This window comes from Mugil cephalus, chromosome 13, assembly GCF_022458985.1.
Source record: "Mugil cephalus isolate CIBA_MC_2020 chromosome 13, CIBA_Mcephalus_1.1, whole genome shotgun sequence".
NCBI lineage: Eukaryota > Metazoa > Chordata > Actinopteri > Mugiliformes > Mugilidae > Mugil > Mugil cephalus.
In genome coordinates, this window is record NC_061782.1 from 10,406,547 (window position 1) to 10,423,819 (window position 17,273).

General features: G+C 43.9%; 1 protein-coding gene across 2 annotated transcripts; it reads left to right on the plus strand.

Moving 5' to 3' along the window:
• Positions 1 to 9,689: 9,689 nt before the first annotated feature.
• msh6 (mutS homolog 6 (E. coli)) lies at positions 9,690 to 17,263 on the plus strand. Of its 2 annotated transcripts, none has more exons than XM_047602737.1 (10): positions 9,690 to 10,105; positions 11,158 to 11,363; positions 11,490 to 11,665; positions 11,821 to 14,389; positions 14,929 to 15,209; positions 15,329 to 15,446; positions 15,532 to 15,621; positions 15,713 to 15,867; positions 16,818 to 17,017; positions 17,139 to 17,263. In XM_047602737.1, exons 1-10 carry the CDS (start codon positions 9,819 to 9,821, stop codon positions 17,218 to 17,220), a joined length of 4,164 nt encoding a protein of 1,387 aa, XP_047458693.1. In that variant the 5' UTR covers positions 9,690 to 9,818; the 3' UTR covers positions 17,221 to 17,263. The 2 variants fall into 2 exon arrangements, with proteins under 2 accessions (XP_047458693.1, XP_047458694.1); XM_047602738.1 differs by having other exon boundaries at positions 11,161 to 11,363.
• The last annotated feature ends 10 nt before the right edge of the window (positions 17,264 to 17,273 follow it).

A 17,273-nucleotide genomic window follows, 5' to 3' on the forward strand; every position in this document is an offset into this window, starting at 1 on the left:
AATTAATCACAAATTATTTCCTGCAGTTTCAAGCTTCTCCGAGATCTTTCAGCTGCGGCGAGTTATTTATAAGTGGCAAAGAAATGGTGGTGGGGGGTTCATCGCTGCAGGAGGAACTCGTGCCCTTCACAAAACACGAGTAAGGAAGATTATGTGCCTGTACTGATAAGACATCTCGACGCATCAGCCTCAGGAAGGTCTTCAAAATGGACAGCGACCTCAAGCATCCCCGAGTTGCAGCAGAATGGCTCGAGAAAATAAAAGCCAGGTTTACATGAAGATTTTTTTTCTCATTCCAATTCAAGGTTTCAGGTCAACTGTTTACATGTGAGGTGATCTATTCTGATCTGATGTTTACATGTATCACTGCTTTAAACAGAACCTGTGATGTGCTCAGATCACATGACTGAACAAAGATGGAGGTCTCTCATCTAATCAGTCATAGTTGCAAAGGTAAAGCAAAGGCTTGATTCGGAAAGTCTGAGGGCTCAAATCCACTTTAGCTATTGTGTCGGCCTCATAGAAGCCGGGTCTTCAAGGTTTTCCAGCGCTTTCAAATTTGTTCCACGTTTCAGTCTTTCCCAGTGTGTTAACACACACTCGTGAACACACACACGTGTACACACACGCGTGCATACACGTGAATGTGTATAGACACACGCATATGCATGAACTTGTACACACACAAACGTGTATGCGTGTAGACACATGCGCATACTCGTGAACACACAGACGCGTGTGTAGACACATGCGCATATCCGTGAATGTGTGCACACGCAGATGTGTGTCACAGACAGCCCGCTGAATAAACAAATGCCGAGTCCGAATAATTTTCAGGTGTCACTACGGTGCCCCTGTGCGCTGGATATCGTGCAAACCCACTTTTTAAGCCAGTGGCCATCAGAAAATTTCTGTACCTTGGAAGTGAACTATTATGAGAGCAATGCGATTCCAATTCCAAGCAGTGTTGAGCAGTGCGTTTAAAATGTGGGCCCTTTTCAAACCCTGGTAGCACTGCATTAAAATTAAAGCATTTCATGTTGAAGGACCTTGCACACGATGCAAGCCCTGAAAAAACTATTTCATCATTTCACCGTGTCTGTGAAATTTGCTGGGAAAAAAAACAGCCTCATCTTTCAATAATGAGGCAGAAAAGAAGATGTGACTGGGTTTTGCATTTTGTTTAGCGGTCAGCTAAATTAATTAAAATCCTGTTTTTTTCCAAATCAAAATGAGAAACTAGAAGATGAAAAGGAATATCAAGCTGCGACTGTGTGAGATAGATGTTCTTTTTGATATAATTTACTTTTCTCATGTTCAAAAAAGTAACAAAACAAATTATTAAAAAAAAAAATAAGAGGGACATTGTGTCCTCTTAGGGCTATCAATAGATAAAAACATTTAAATATGATTATCGTGTTATTAAAGCGTTAACTCATTTGCACTCGTGTGCACCATCCAGAGAGGCACTCAGTTGCCACTCATACTGGCACATTTTGCAGAGAGAACTATTAATCCCTTTAAATATCACTCATTAGTGACTTTGCCTGGGGGCAGCCTGAGTCTAGCACCACCACTGATTAGGAACCACTGATTTGAAGTGAAACTGGAGAGATACACATTTGTCTAAAATGAAGGTGCATGTGAAAGAGAATGAGGCCGGTCGGTTATTTACACTGTAAGTTACGTATGTCTATGCATGTGTATGTTAGCGACTTTGAGAAACAAGAAGGAAAAGAGCTATAAAAGACAGCACCAAACATATTTTAATGGAACTTGAACTGCTTTGCAAGATAAAAAAAAAAGGAATATTCAGCAGCAGCTCTATTAGATACTGTATATATAGATTACATCTTTATGTGAACAAACGAAAATAAAAAAATAAAAAATTACAGGTAGGACAAAGACTGACCGTTAAGAATAAAACTCCAGTCGCTATATATGTACACCCAGAAAACACCCCTTTAATAATCGAGTTAATTGCCTCAGTATCCCTGGGCTCTCTGCTCTTAATATTCATGACTTAACCTGGGGCGATAATATGCTTCACTACATTAAGTACCACTTTCAACCCAGCGGCCCCTTCTTCAACACGCCTTTCATGTTTGCCCCTGTTTTGTCAGTCTATTGAGAATGCACATGGGAAAGTCTTTAAAAAAAAAAAAAGAAATATGCAGAGCTTTAATGGTATCTGAACAGACCATGAACCGATCTGAATTGAAGGTAGAGTGTGAAAATCAAAAGTCATTGTGGAAATGGGACATTGCCATGTAGATGGGCCGAGGAGCCTGAATGATGAGGCAATTACCTTATCACATCTGCTCTTTCCGTCTTTCCACTTACCATTGGTGGACACAGAGGGAGAGAGGGGTTAATAGATAAAGGGAACTCACAGATTCTGCTAATTAAGTTTGATATGATCTGTTCCTCAGATTAGAATAGAGCGGTGTTTGCTAGTGCAGAAATCTTTCACTGTCGCCTCGCTTTTACGTTACAAACCTACTAAATCAGAGCTGGAGGTGAGAAGAGACCCTTTTAGCCCTGAACATCGGTGACTCAGGAGTGGAGGTGTAAAGCAAATTTCAAATAGTTTTTAATTATTTTTACATTCTCCACAAAAAAAAAAAAAAAAAAACTCTGCAAACCAAAAGACAAAGGTGCCCATAATTGTCAGATGAGGCCTTTAATTCCCACAGAAATATGAAGAGCTCATAGGGTAAAGTCAAATTATGAACTGGAATTAAACTGAAGGATTAAATGTCAAACAATTAACGTAGGAGGAGATCATTCAAAGAGCTTACATAAAACACCTTTCAGCGGATCCCATATTGAGCTTTTCCTCACAGCTAAAACTGAACTAACTGCCGAGGTAGTAAAACGAAAATCTCTTCTGAGTTTAATGTTACATTTATGCAAATCACAGTCACAGAGACTTCATTCAGACACTATAACTTCTACGTCTGTTTGCGCTCAGTTGAAAATAGTCACATAAGATCTATTCGGCTTCAGCCATCGCAGTAAAACAGCCCCCTCACCACCTGGCTTCTGGAAGTCGGCTGAGGTAGTCTGAGGAGAAACAAAGCCCACATGACTCAGTTTTCATTTTTAAAACTTATTTTTAGTGTTTGGTCGCAGTTCGGTAAGGGTGTGGGTAAAAAAAAGGTTATGTGGTAAAATAGACCTTTTCCCAACTTTAACCACATGTTTGAAAGACTAACTCTAGTGCGCGTTGGCTAAGACATTTGTGTGCTTGGTTGTTTAAGCCATTTACTTGGATGTGTATGAAGCTACATCAGCTGCAAACATTGTAAACAATTAGCAACCAAAGCTGGTCCTCCACTATGGAGTCTTTTGGTGTCTTTCAGCAAATTGTTTTGGTTTTCCAGTGCAACTTTACTATTTTGGTCCAACATCATAGTCTCGTTTGCTCCAAGCTCTGTGAGATAAAGTCTTTTAGGGCTGTCAATAGATTAACACATATAAATACGATTAATCGCACGACCACCAAAGGTTAAAATGCTATTAATTGCATATTGCACACATTGCATTGTGTTTTTAAAGCACATTTTTTAATAAATGTGTATCATCAAGAGAGGAACTCATACTGGCACATTTTGCAAACGCAGCGATTATTAACCTCCTGAGACCCTGTGTCCTCAAGTGGGGACATTAGGTTTTAGGTTTGTGGGAGCTTATTCTGCTTCGTTTAGACCTGTTGTCCTCTTAAGTGGACGTTTTAGTCTGCCATCTAGTGGTAGAAAAGGGTCAATACACTAGTCAGTGTAAGAATGGGTGTTTCAGTGTTTTTTTTCTGCAGCAGATGACAAGACAAACCTCATCAAATTTTATGGTTGTAACTTGTTTATTTATGCTTACTAAGTTTGATATGACACAAAGATTTTTTTTTCAAAAGATACTTCCTGTTCAAAGGTGATGCTTGTTTTTTTTTTTTTTTCACTTCTTAGGTCCAACTAATCCCAAATATCTTGGAGAAATAAAATGCACTGCAAACAAAATCTTGGGTCTCAGGAGGTTAATCCCCTTAAATAACCTGCAGAACCTCACTGGTGTCTTTGCCTGGGGCCCTTCATAGTCTAGGACCACCACTGACTTTCACTCTGATATACAGCTGTCCAGTGAGAGATATATCAGTTCAGATGCACGTTGGTCTAAAATGAGAGTGCACGTGAAACAGAACGACAGCAATCGTATATTTACACCAGAATTCCCGTATGCCTTTGCATGTTCATGTTACTAACTTTAAGAAACAAGAAGGAAAGGAGCTATAAAAGTAGGAATACTGACAGTACTGAACATATTTTGATGGAACTGTTTTTTAATTTCTTGTGACAAACACAAATTGCCATCGCTTTGCAATGGATAGTAAGAAGAGTGCACAACTTTGGTTCGTTTCAAGAACATTCAAGAGATGATGGGAAACTAAATTACTCCAGGTATTTCTTTTTGCTGAGATTTTGCAGTTTTTATTGGCTCGGGTAACCTTGTTTGTGAAGTTCATCTAAATATAGACAGAATTGTTGATACTGCACCACAGGCAGGACAACAATCTGTACATTGCGATATCTTTTTCAATCTCTTTTCTCTCTCTCGTTTCCCCATTTCACTCAGCACAAATACCCCCTTTGTCTCCGCCTGGAGAGAAAAACTCTGCAGCTGGTGTTAAATCTGCCGACTGCGCTATCACTCTACTATCAGTGGAGTGACTGTTCCCACTTCAGCTTCCCCAGAGGCATCAGAATTAATACGTTACACATTTATGGTATTTCAATGAGGCTCGGCGGTTAAAGAGGGCTGTGGAAGGACTGCAAAGAGGGCCGAGGTAATAGTCATTTGCATTCAGACTTTTAATTGCTCTGGATCTTTGGCCTGAGTGTGAGGGAAGGAAAAAGTAGAAATGAGGCCTTGTAATCATGAAATCCTTCTCATGTTGGCGTCAAACATGAGCAACAACAAAGACAGAACCTGCTTTTACGTGGTCATGATATTAAGGAGCAGAGAAAAGGGGGAGACAAGATAAGGAAGTGAGGAAGGATGACAGGAAGGGCTGTGTTTTTATGTCACGTTGATTCCCACTGGCGATTTGGGAATCGCTCTCCACATGAGTCTTGCTCTCCTAATTATGCTGAGAGGAGTCAAATAGAGCTCGCTTCCTAACAGCACTGATTCGGGAGTGCTTCGAGGGAAACAAAGATATGGGGGAAACAAAAAAAAAGAGTAAATAAATAAAAATAGATGAGGTGCAGCCCATGAAAGGACATTGGGAGAAGGAGAGATGCAAAGAGAGTGAGTTTTCTCATCAGCTATAATGCTCTGGCTGTGCTCTTAGTAGAGGTCGCTATTAAATTCAGATATAATATTAATAGTTCTGTTGTGATGCATTTGCTTTGACGTTAGTTGTGCAGTAAATCCAGTGGCTCACAGGATCCAGGCAGTAGTCAGGTGATACATCATTCTGACAGTCATCCATAATAAATGGGGTCCGCTAGGCTCGCTGTTTACATCAGGACGGGTCTTTACGTAATAACTTATAGGAAATAGTTTACATTACTGACATAAAAGACAGTACAGAAAGCTGGTCGTAACAACTCATCTGCAACTCAACAAGAAGGACTTTGAGATGCACCTAGAAATGAGCACATGGCATCAAAGCTGTCCTACGCAACTTTGGAATTTGGTGGTCCCAAAAGTCAACAGAAGATAACAGTTTCGTAGGACAACATGTGCTGTGTTTCAGCATCCAGACATACTACATGACGTCTCCATCCAACTGGCTGCTAGATATAAAAATGATGAAAAGAAATTCTTTCAGACTTCAACTTGGACTGCACAGTCAAACCTGCTTCCTGCTGTTTGGGAGAAAATGTTTTGACGCTTTTTGTGTGTGTGTGTGCGTGCGTGTGTGTGCGTGCGTGCGCGCACAACATAACATCCCACTGTCAACCATTTTCTAGTGCATGATTTTTAATCTGCAGCTTTCAAAGAGCTGGGTGGACTGAATGTTCTCTTTTTTTTTTGCAGCTCTGATTCATGTTTCAGGCTGACGGGGCGGGTGTATTTTTACTGCTTCAAGACAGGGTGACGGCCACACCACCGCGGGCAGAACAAGATGCAACATTTTATAATGCTATCCGAGGCCGGTCTTTCGACTTCTTGCCCACTTTATTTCACAGAACTCTTGACAAAGCTCAAACGGGCACGCTTGTAAAGCCGCCTGTCATTCTGAAGGAGTTAAGAGGATTTCTGTTCTCAGAATATAAATACTTTATTGCTCTTACAGTCGGCTGTATGTCGCTCTCTGGATTGCAGTCGCGCTGCTCTCAGGGGTGAGAGGTGAGGGAACACTTGACATTATAAAATACAGTTTAACAGTGACTACAGAAACTCACCACGCCAACACCAGCTGCACGGTTGCATCAGCCTTATTAGAGTGTCTGCTGGACACAGAGCAGGTGCTGCAGGAAAAGAAAAATAATTATTTATTTTTTTACATATATTGGTTTTATTCATCTTTTTAGTCTCGTGTTTTAACATAATCTTTTATTTACTAGGGTTAATTTAGTATCACAGCGAAACTTTGCAAATCATTTCTTGGAGCTGGGCACTAGGTTTTAAATATTTATAAAATGCTTTTTACCCCTCCCTTGCACTACTTCATCCAGCTTTACTTATGATGTGCCGGCAGCCCTATCTAAACATTGCCTCATTTGTATCCTTAGGGCAATTTCTGTCTTGCTTCCCGTTCTTCTGCGTTTGCTTGATTTATTGGCCATTTGCGTCTCAAGTTTCCTTTTTGTTTACTTACATCCTCACTTCATTTATATCTACACTCAGCCAGATTGTAAATGAGGTCCACTGCGCCGATGCATCCAGAAGTGCTTCGTCAGGACAGGCGAACAAAGCAACTGTTTGTGGCCCCGTAAAAAAAAAAAATAATATGAAAGGGTAACCCAGATGGATACCTTATACCCTTAAAGCTATGAAGGCCTTACAGTGCATCAACAATAGTCTGTGACCACTTTGACGGTAGATAGTTCCCCTCATATGTATATGAAATAGATGGGCTAAGGTGTGCCAGAATCGCCACGGCTCTGTCCTCTTACTCTGCACACTTCTGACTTCAGCTACAACATGGAGACCTAGCATCCAGACAAGGTGTCTGAGAATACATCAAGTGTTGGATGAATCAGGGGTTAGGATGTGTCAGAATACCAGAGGCTAGCAGACAGTTTTGTGGAGAGGTGCTAGAGCTAATCCATCTAATGGTCATTCCAGCCAAACAAATGAGCTGTCGGTGGACGTCAGCGCTTTTGCTACTCCTCTTTTTCTATTATGATAATGGTGGAAATGCTTACACAGGCACAAATACGGTACCAGGAATACCAGGCTCGTACAGGAAGAACCAGAGTCTACACTTTTTTTTTTTCTATTGAGAATCTGGTGGTTCAACGTGTGAAGATGTTTAATGAGTCTGGTGGCATTTTCATGACTGTGGCCTTCTTGGGGAGAAGCTCAATTGTGGATGACATTAAAAAATTATTGTTAATTTTTTTTTTTTTTTTTAATTGTTGAGTAATTGGTAGCAGACACATGCACGTCTTTATGGGATTAATTAAATTATTCAGATTCTGATTAGAAATGATACAATGAATTTAGTTCGGTGTCACATCGTTAAGTCTCACAAGGCTACATCAGAATAATATAACCATTATTAATGCTCTTAAAGAAAGACTTTGATCTTTGTTTGCTTCGGGAAAGTTTTGTTCCTGCTCATTAGCTCCTCTCCGGCAAACTCCTGCTTCCTGAAGAACTGAAAGAATAGTGATGAGGCATTTCTTTATTTTTCTTTCCGCCAGGGTGTAAATGACCTTTAATTATGTACCACCTCAGACGTATTCATTCTGCTGAAAGCCACTCTTAAATGCGGCTTTGTAAATAACAGGTGACACAGTTTGTGACATTGTGCGTAAATGCCCTCCAGATCCGTATGACAGCGTGACACTTTAGCCCATGTTTAGTAGCAGAATATCGATGGCAGATCTCATCGTACTGACTTGAAACAGCTGCTCATAACAACTGCTGTGTAAGGTTTCAGAATACTATTTTAATTAGATGCTTTCTATCACCCACACACCATATGCCAAAAAGTCATCCGTGGGTGGATGTTTGGTTACTTTGAGCAAGTAAGGCCACCCTTATTTTCTGGTGGTTAAAGCAGTAAGTATTCACACTTTTACAGAAACACAAATGTACAGTATGCAGTTGGCCCTTTCATGCATCAGATCTTGGAAGATATTTCAGCTGAAGACATTCTGACCAAGCCCACTAGCTATTCCTTTTCTATGTTATTTTTAAACAGTTTAATGAGTCGTTTTTGATATTGAACACTGACGCAGCAGTGAAACAAGTTCAACAAAATGGCACAAAGCAGCATTTGTTTGCTCTTCTTATTGTCGACAGTTAACGCAGAGAGTTTTGTGTCGAATGCTACCTTGAGCAGTGGAGAACGTGTAAATGTAGAGGCCATTACTCATGAAGCTGCCAGTATTCTGCTGCACTCTGCTGGTGGTAAATGACCTCTACAGATTACAGAGCCGTAGGACTTTTGCAACTATGATATCACACAGATGGCATTATATGATAGGGAGCACCAGAAGGGACACGGGAAAAGAAAGAGAAAACAATGCCTAAAGCTTAAGTTAATTTGTTCACTGGTCATTTGGACAAGAAGAACCATTGTATGTTGTATATTATATATGTTCATGTACAGTTTATTGCAATTATGAACACAATCTTCCTAAATGGACATGCATACAAGAGAGGCCTGGACACCAACATGTTGAAAGACACCTCACCCTTTCTACTTTCTACTACAGCATCTAATGAACAACAACATTTTGGTCCAAGCAGCTTGATTCAAGAAACCAAAATTTTCACTAACATAGGCTCCATTGTGACACTAGTCAGCAATAACACACACGGTGGGGATTCAAGATTCAAGCCGTGCAGCTGCTGATTGTGACTGGAAGCTTTGCAACAATGCTGGAAAACCGACGAGAAGTGGTAACAACAGCACAAAATACATGACTTAAATTGTAAGTTATCTGTCACTGAGAGAAAACTACAGTTTGCTTCCGTCTGAAAGTGTGATCTCTCGAGCATGGGCGGATTTGGAGGTAATGGCCCCGCAACTGTACACTTTCCTGTTTTGGAAACCTCAGAAAGTTCTCAATTCCTGGGGAAATTTCTGCAACAGCCTCTAACCATGCAACCGATGGTACAATAGTAGTTTGGTGTCTCAAACTATGTATATCTGCAATGTCTGATTCCATTTTAGTTGTTATTATGGCCATTTATAATTTCTTTTTGGGATATTTTGCGTGTTAAAGCCATTGGGCAGAACCGTTAGAACAGCTTCTCTAGACATTTATCTTGTTTAATTTAAGAGAACAGTCAAATGAGGACGCAAGTGCTTGTTAAACTGACAACACAGAAACATGGCGCACACACATACCTCCTGGGAAATAAAGTTGAGAAGAAGAAAAAATGTAGGGAAAAAAATGATCCCGCTGCGCGCCAACAACAAGACCAACAAGAGAAGTCGTGTTTGGGTCACGTGATTTCCGGGTTGTAGTATGCTCGCTTGTGATTGGAGGAGCACCGTATCCCCGCCCACAACATCCTCTGCGTGTGTTTCCCGCGAACAAGGTGGGCTCGCGCCGTGCGGCAGCTCTGTAGCTGGGTTGGGCACACAGTCTTCAGGTTTACTTCCAAAATACTGCGCATAGAAAGTCGCACTCATGGCGAAGCAAAGCTCACTTTTCAACTTTTTCACCAAGTCTCCGCCGCCGGTCTGCAAGGCCAAGCCGAAGACGAGCCCCTCTCCGACCGAGGCAGACCTGCCGTCCTCGGTGAAGAAGTCCAACTCCTCTCCTAAAGAGCAAGCTAAACAGGCCACGCAGGAGCAGAAGGAGAAGCAGCCAGCAGCAAAGACCAGCAGCAAAGTGAAACAGAAAAGTAACGCCAAAACTGCCAGCGGGGGATTAAAGAAACTATTCGGCGACAAGGCCCCGGCGGCTAAAGAAAGGTGAGCTAACTTTGAGAGCCGTGTAATTGCTGCAGCCACTTTTTAGCCCGAAACTGTGCTAAAAGGAAAAGGCCCCGGAAACACGTTGTGCACAAATTTATCCCCCCAAAACGCAAATTATTGCTATTGCACTCGGTCTAGACAAGGTAAAAGTTGCTATGCTAATTCGTTTTTCATGATGACTCGTCCACTTTTGACTTTCACAGTTTTCCCAGGTGTCTTGATGAGGACAGTGCAGACCATGCGGTTTAAGTCAAATCGATACTAATGCCTATTAAATGTTAAGATGAGATAATGACATCGAAACGTTGTTAAATTGACACAACGTCCTCTCACCCTCAGTTACAAAAGATGAGACTGATTAGCCACAACATTAAAACCCGCCCACCTGCACATTGTTGCAGACCCAGCACACTTCCCTGGCAATGAAGGGGGTGTCACTCGTAACCTGGTGCCATATGTTAGCAATGCACATGCACCTGGCTCACAATATGGTGCAAAAGAAAACATGATTTATCATTCCAGGCCACCTACCTCCTCTGATGATCTGTGGTTCAATTCTGATGCTTTCATGCCCATTGATGACTCCCTGGAGTGGACTGGGGTCAGCATGACCCATGATGCACTTGTGACTCATTCTGTAAGAATCTGCAGGAGCCTTTGAGCTACAGTAGCTCCCCAAGTGCATCACTAAGTTTTTGCCCTGTCTGCACTTCAATGTTTTCCCCTTTCTTGGACCGGTATTCATCAGTACTGACTAGGGCTGTTGTGGTATTAATGGTACTGACATCTGGCCCCGGTTTCTGAAAGCCCTAGTACTGACTACTGCAGACCAGCACAACCTCACAGAAGCTGCACTTTAGGAGATGCTCTGACCCAAAATCCTTCCACTTATGCATTGTTGTGAGTCAGAGCATGACAAAATAGTATAAAATAGTGCACTTTAATAGTACAATCACAGTGTCTGTAAAAGATTATAATGCATCCTTATAATGCATATCACTGTGAACTGTCTTAATTGTGCTTGAGCAAATTGTTTTTCTTACCTTCAGCAGCTCCACATGCTCATTCAATGCTGGTGCCCTTGTGTGGGCCAAGCTAGAGGGACACCCCTGGTGGCCGTGCATGGTGGTGCCCCAGCCTCTGACGGGACAGCAGATGAGGGGCCGCGGTCGGGACCAACGCGTACATGTTCACTTCTTTGATGAACCTCCTACTAGAGGATGGGTCAGCAGTAAATATATCAGAGAGTACCGAGGTATGGCTGTTACCATTATCATGACAGTTGTGTAAAATATAGGTAATGGGTATTTGCTTTAGGACTTTGTGTGCCTTAACGTCAGGAAGGCTGTTCAGTCATTGTGTGATTTTCACTGTGTCACAGGCTCTGACAGCAGTGATGCTAAAACTGGAGGGGTGTACTTCAGTGGTAAACCTGTGATCCGACGTGCAATGGAGATGGCTGATGGAGTTATGTTTGACACCCCGGAGAAAAGATTAAAGATGCCTCTCTGCATGGATCCATCAGACGAGGAAGAGGATGATGAGGAAGACATGGAGGTGACATTGTGAACACTTTTGATTAGCTTATATGAAATATATGACCATCTGCATTATAGTAAATACTATTCCTAATTCAACTTTGTTATCTTTACCAATGTTAATACAGAAAGTTTTTATAACTTTAGACTTGTGTGTTTATATTTAAATTTCAGCTCGACAACTCAACTTTGACCGATGAAGAGGACAGCGACGTGGATGATGAGGAAAAAGATGATGAACCAGCCAAAGTCAGTCGTCGTTCATCTCGTTCTTCCACGGAAAAGGGAAACACAGCCAAGCGCCGTCGCATCATTGTAGCCTCAGACAGCGAAGGGTCAGATGATGAGTTCAAACCTGAACATGCTGCGTCGAGCAGCGAGGAGGAGGAAGAAGAGGAGGCGGCGGTGAGCAGTGAAGAGGAGAGCACGCAGGAGTCGGAACCAGAAAGCCCCGTCAAGCCTGTGAAGCGTAAACGCCCTGCGGAGAAGTCCACCAACACAAAAGCAAAGGCGCCCGCTGCCCTGTTCGCTGCACCCAAACGAGCTCCGGCAGCAGCAGTCACAGCTGACACCAAGTCTCGTTTATCAGCCTTCTCTGCTCCTGACAGCTTTGAGAGTCAGACAAGTGGACCAGGATCCACTGGCGGAGCAACGATTTGGGATCACGAGAAGCTGGAGTGGTTGCAGGACGGCAGGAGGAAAGACAGACAGAGGCGACGTCAGTCTGAGGACGACTACGATCCTTCCACTCTGTATGTGCCAGAAGACTTTCTGAACAGAGCCACTCCTGGTATGCGTAGGTGGTGGCAGCTCAAATCTGAGATGTTTGACACAGTGATTTTCTACAAGGTGGGGAAGTTTTATGAGCTCTACCACATGGATGCCGTGACTGGAGTCAATGAGCTGGGGCTCACGTTCATGAAGGGGACCTGGGCGCACTCGGGTTTTCCAGAGATCGGCTTTGGGCGTTTCTCAGATGTACTTGTCCAGAAAGGCTACAAGGTGGCTCGCGTGGAGCAGACGGAGACGCCAGAGATGATGGAAGCTCGCTGCAAGACCATGGCTAAGCCAACAAAATTTGACCGTGTGGTGAGGAGGGAAGTGTGCCGGATTATCACGCGTGGTACCCAGACATACAGTGTGTTGGACGGTGCTCCCTCAGAGAGTCAAAGCAAGTTCCTTCTGAGTTTGAAGGAGAAGGCAGAAGAGGAAAGCTCTGGTCGTTACCGCACCTACGGAGTCTGCTTTGTAGACACCTCCGTGGGTTATTTCCACGTCGGTCAGTTCCCAGACGACCGTCACTGCTCCCGCCTGCGCACCCTGATCGCTCACTTTTCCCCTGCTGAAGTGCTGTTTGAAAAGGGGAACCCATCTGTTGAAACCCGCAAAATACTGAAGGCCTCTCTGTCCTCCGCTCTGCAGGAAGGTCTGAATCAGGGGACACAATTCTGGGATGCTCAGAAGACTCTGAAAACCTTGTCTGAAGAAGATTATTTTAAAGACGCTGCTGAGAAGGAGAACAGCACTGGGAGCAGTTTCCTCCCTGCTCTCTTGAAGAAGATGACCTCCGAGAGTGATTCACTGTGTCTTACTCCCAAGGATGGCTATGAACTAGCACTGTCAGCTTTGGGTGGATGTATATTCTATCTCAAGAAATGCCTGGTAGACCAAGAGTTGCTCTCATTGGCCAACTTTGAAGAATACATCCCAGTTGATGTGGAGATGGAGCAAGCAGCTGGACCTGCGAGTTTCTTTGCTCAGACTCGTCAGCGTATGGTCCTTGATGGAGTGACTCTGGCAAACTTGGAAATCTTCCAGAACGGGACAGGAGGAGCAGAAGGGACACTGTTGGAGCGTTTGGACACCTGCTCTACCCCATTTGGCAAACGGCTGCTGAAGCAGTGGCTCTGCGCGCCCCTGTGTAACCCCACATCGATCAAGGATAGACTGGACGCCGTGGAGGACCTGATGGGAGCTCAGGCCCAGGCTACAGAGGCTACAGACCTGCTGAAGAAGCTCCCAGATCTGGAGCGTCTCCTGAGCAAGATCCACAGCATTGGCACCCCTCTGAAGGGGCAGGACCACCCTGACGGCAGGGCGGTTCTCTATGAGGAGGTCACTTACAGCAAGCGCAAGATAGCAGACTTCCTCTCTGCTCTGGAAGGTTTCAAAACTATGCGGGAGATCATTTCTGCCTTCGCTCCACTTTCAGGCGAAATTCGTTCCGCGTTGCTCCGTCAAGTCGTCAGTCTGAAGAGTGAAAAAAATGGCCTCTTTCCCGACCTCTCTGCCGAGCTTCAACGCTGGGACACGGCTTTTGACCACCAGAAAGCCCGCACCACTGGCGTCATAAGCCCGAAAGCCGGCTTTGACCCGGAGTACGACCAGGCCCTGGCCGATATCAAGAACTGCGAACGAGAGCTGCAGGACTACCTGGACAGGCAGAAGAAAAGACTCGGCTGTAAAAGCATGGCCTTCTGGGGAACTGGGCGAAACCGTTATCAGATGGAGGTTCCCGACAGCATCTCAGAGAGGAATATCCCAGAGGAGTATGAAGTGAAGTCCACAAAGAAAGGCTGGAAGCGTTACGTGACAAAGGAGACTGAACGTCTGTTCTCAGAGCTGCAAGGATTCGAGGAGAAGAGAGACGCTGCTCTGAAAGACTGCATGAGGAGACTCTTCTACAACTTTGACAAAAACTACAAAGAGTGGAAGACTGGAGTGGAGTGCATGGCAGTGCTTGGTAATTACATTCCTCTCTTTTCGTTAGTCAGCGCAGTGTTTTGATGGATTTTTATTGTTGTTGTTGTGCGATTGTCTGAGCATCCATATTTTGGGCGTATGAAAACAAGCTTACACTGCAGCTGTCTGCTCTGAATACACTTCCTGCAGATGTTAACAATACATCAGCGTAATGGGTTTAACACAACTGTGCTGCACACAAGTGCTTGTTAGAAAGAATGCTGTCACTGAGTGAAAACTAGGCTACGTTTACACTAATTAGTTTGTTTTTCCACTGTTAAGGAAATTGTAAATGTTTGCTCCTAGCAGAGGGAGAGATAATTGTGTAGTTTATTACCAATCTCTGGTGCAGCAGCATAATGTACGCGTAATGTGTTTTTCTTCTACGAGGATATTTTGTTTATTTTGCTTCAGTAGAGCTGAGCTGCCAGAGACTCCCCCTGAATAAGGATGTGAGCAACAAATCCTTATTTGTAGAGTTTTAAAGGATGACTCATTAAATGTGCAATGCATTTTTTTGTTGTTTTTTTTATCATTTAGATGTGCTGCTGGCCATGTCACGCTACAGCCAGGGTGGAGACGGACCAATGACCAGACCACAGGTGGTGCTCCCTGAGGATGACAACCAGGTGGTGCCCTACGTTGACCTCATTGGATCCCGCCACCCTTGTGTCACCAAGACCTTTTTCGGGGACGACTTCATCCCTAATGACGTCTTCATCGGCTGCCCCGGCAGCAGCGAAAGCGAGGTGGAAGGTTGCGCCTCGTGCGTCCTCGTCACGGGGCCGAACATGGGCGGAAAGTCTACCCTCATGAGACAGGTGAGGATATTTTATATTTTCCTCAGTGTGTATGAAAATACAAACCCCTTGAGGATCATTGTTGGTTTAATTGACTTGTCTGTTGACGTATATTAAGATACTTGCTTCTCTTTGCACAGTGTGGACTTGTGATCATCCTGGCCCAGCTCGGTTGCTACGTTCCGGCTGAAAGCCTCCGCTTCACGCCAGTTGACAGGGTCTTCACTCGGCTGGGAGCCTCGGACCGCATCATGGCCGGTGACGTTACAAACTTAACACAACTTTATTATCTGAGCTTCCACCTCAGGAGCTAAGCTTTCAATAACAATCTCGCCTTCTGTAGGAGAGAGCACCTTCTTCGTGGAGCTGAGCGAGACTGCCAGCATCCTGCACCACGCCACTAAACACTCGCTCGTGCTCCTGGATGAACTGGGTAAGTCTCCTCTGCCTCGCCGAGGCTCATTCGCGCCTCCTCGGCACAGATCCGCCGCGCTGGTTTGTTTTCAGCTGTGATTTGTTTGCAGGAAGGGGCACGGCTACATATGACGGCACAGCGATCGCCAGCGCTGTTGTGAAGGAGCTTGCTGAGAAGATCTGCTGTCGCACGCTTTTCTCCACACATTATCACTCCCTGGTGGAGGACTACGCCAGCAACCCCGCTGTGCGCCTGGGCCACATGGTGAGCGCAACAATGCTAGTCGGGCTAAATACAACATGGCACAGGAAAACATGGTAGATGTGAAAAATGTGCTGACCAAAATGATTATTTGGGGAAATCTGATTTGTGTTTCTTTTCTATGCAATTGGTTCCTTATGTTACACCTTTCATTACTATTCAGGTCTAGTCTACTTTTTATGTAGTTCTTAAAAGCATTAACACAATTCTTTTAAACTCACATGTCTTCATAAAGAGTGTAGGTGCTGTCAGGAACCCATTAGTTAGGCTATGTTTGCAAAGCATTCTCAAAATGAATTAAATTGATGCATGAATAAGTTAGTTTGTCCTATTAAATTGGAGCCTTTGGGCCTGGGGTAAAATTAAAATGATTGTAAATCCTACACATCTTTCGATGTGGATGTGAATACCACCACCTTTGTGCTCGCTCGCTTTACTTTTGTAAAGCGCCTTGAGACGATTTGAATTGTTATTGATTGTATATAAATAACAATGAACTGAATATCCTCAAATACTAGCTGAGCATCGTCAAGTGGCAGTTAAATTATACAAAAAAATTAGTCCAAAAGTGTTCCTAAATGTAACCGTGACCTAATTTATTGTAAATGCACTAAAAAGCAGCAAGTATGTGCCTACAGCGTCTGATGTATTTAAAGCAGATGGCAGTAGGAGGCTTGACAAGGCAGCAAATTAAAAGATTTGACTTTGAGAGAATGAATTCAGCAGTTTGTGACCACATGTACTCCACAGCACAGCTGCTCCCCTGGCTCTGTCATTACGGCTGCACCTCTTGCCACAACCTACTACTTCCCGTTACCAAGTCCCATCTGCTCAGAGTAACATCTGAGCCAATTAAGTCATTTTGCGCACACCATTCGTTGTGGTTTGTTAATTGTGTGCAGGAACGGTTTCACCCCGTTGCTCGGTATAACGTCTGTGTTTGTGCCTTTCAGGCGTGCATGGTGGAGAATGAATGTGAGGATCCAAGTCAGGAGACCATCACATTCCTCTACAAGTTCATCACCGGGGCTTGTCCCAAGAGTTACGGCTTCAACGCCGCTCGACTCGCCAGCCTGCCGGAGGAAGTGATCCAGTCGGGACACAAGAAGGCCAGAGAGTTTGAGAAAAGCACCATCAGCCTCAGATTGTTCAAGTAAGTTTTAGTGTCGGTGTTATTTTCTGTGCCTATTATGATGACATCCGATGGAAGCATTTGAGTGGTAATTGAGTTTGTATTAAAAGCTCTGTTGTGCGTTTCCCTTCTTCTCTTCCAGGAAGTTCTGCCAACTTGCTGATGATGCTACACTGGACAACGCGCACTTTGCTTCACTTGTCCAACTCATCCACACCCTGTAGTTTGTAAACAGATGTTGCTGAAGTTCTGTGTTCTCAGCACTTGGAAAAAACAC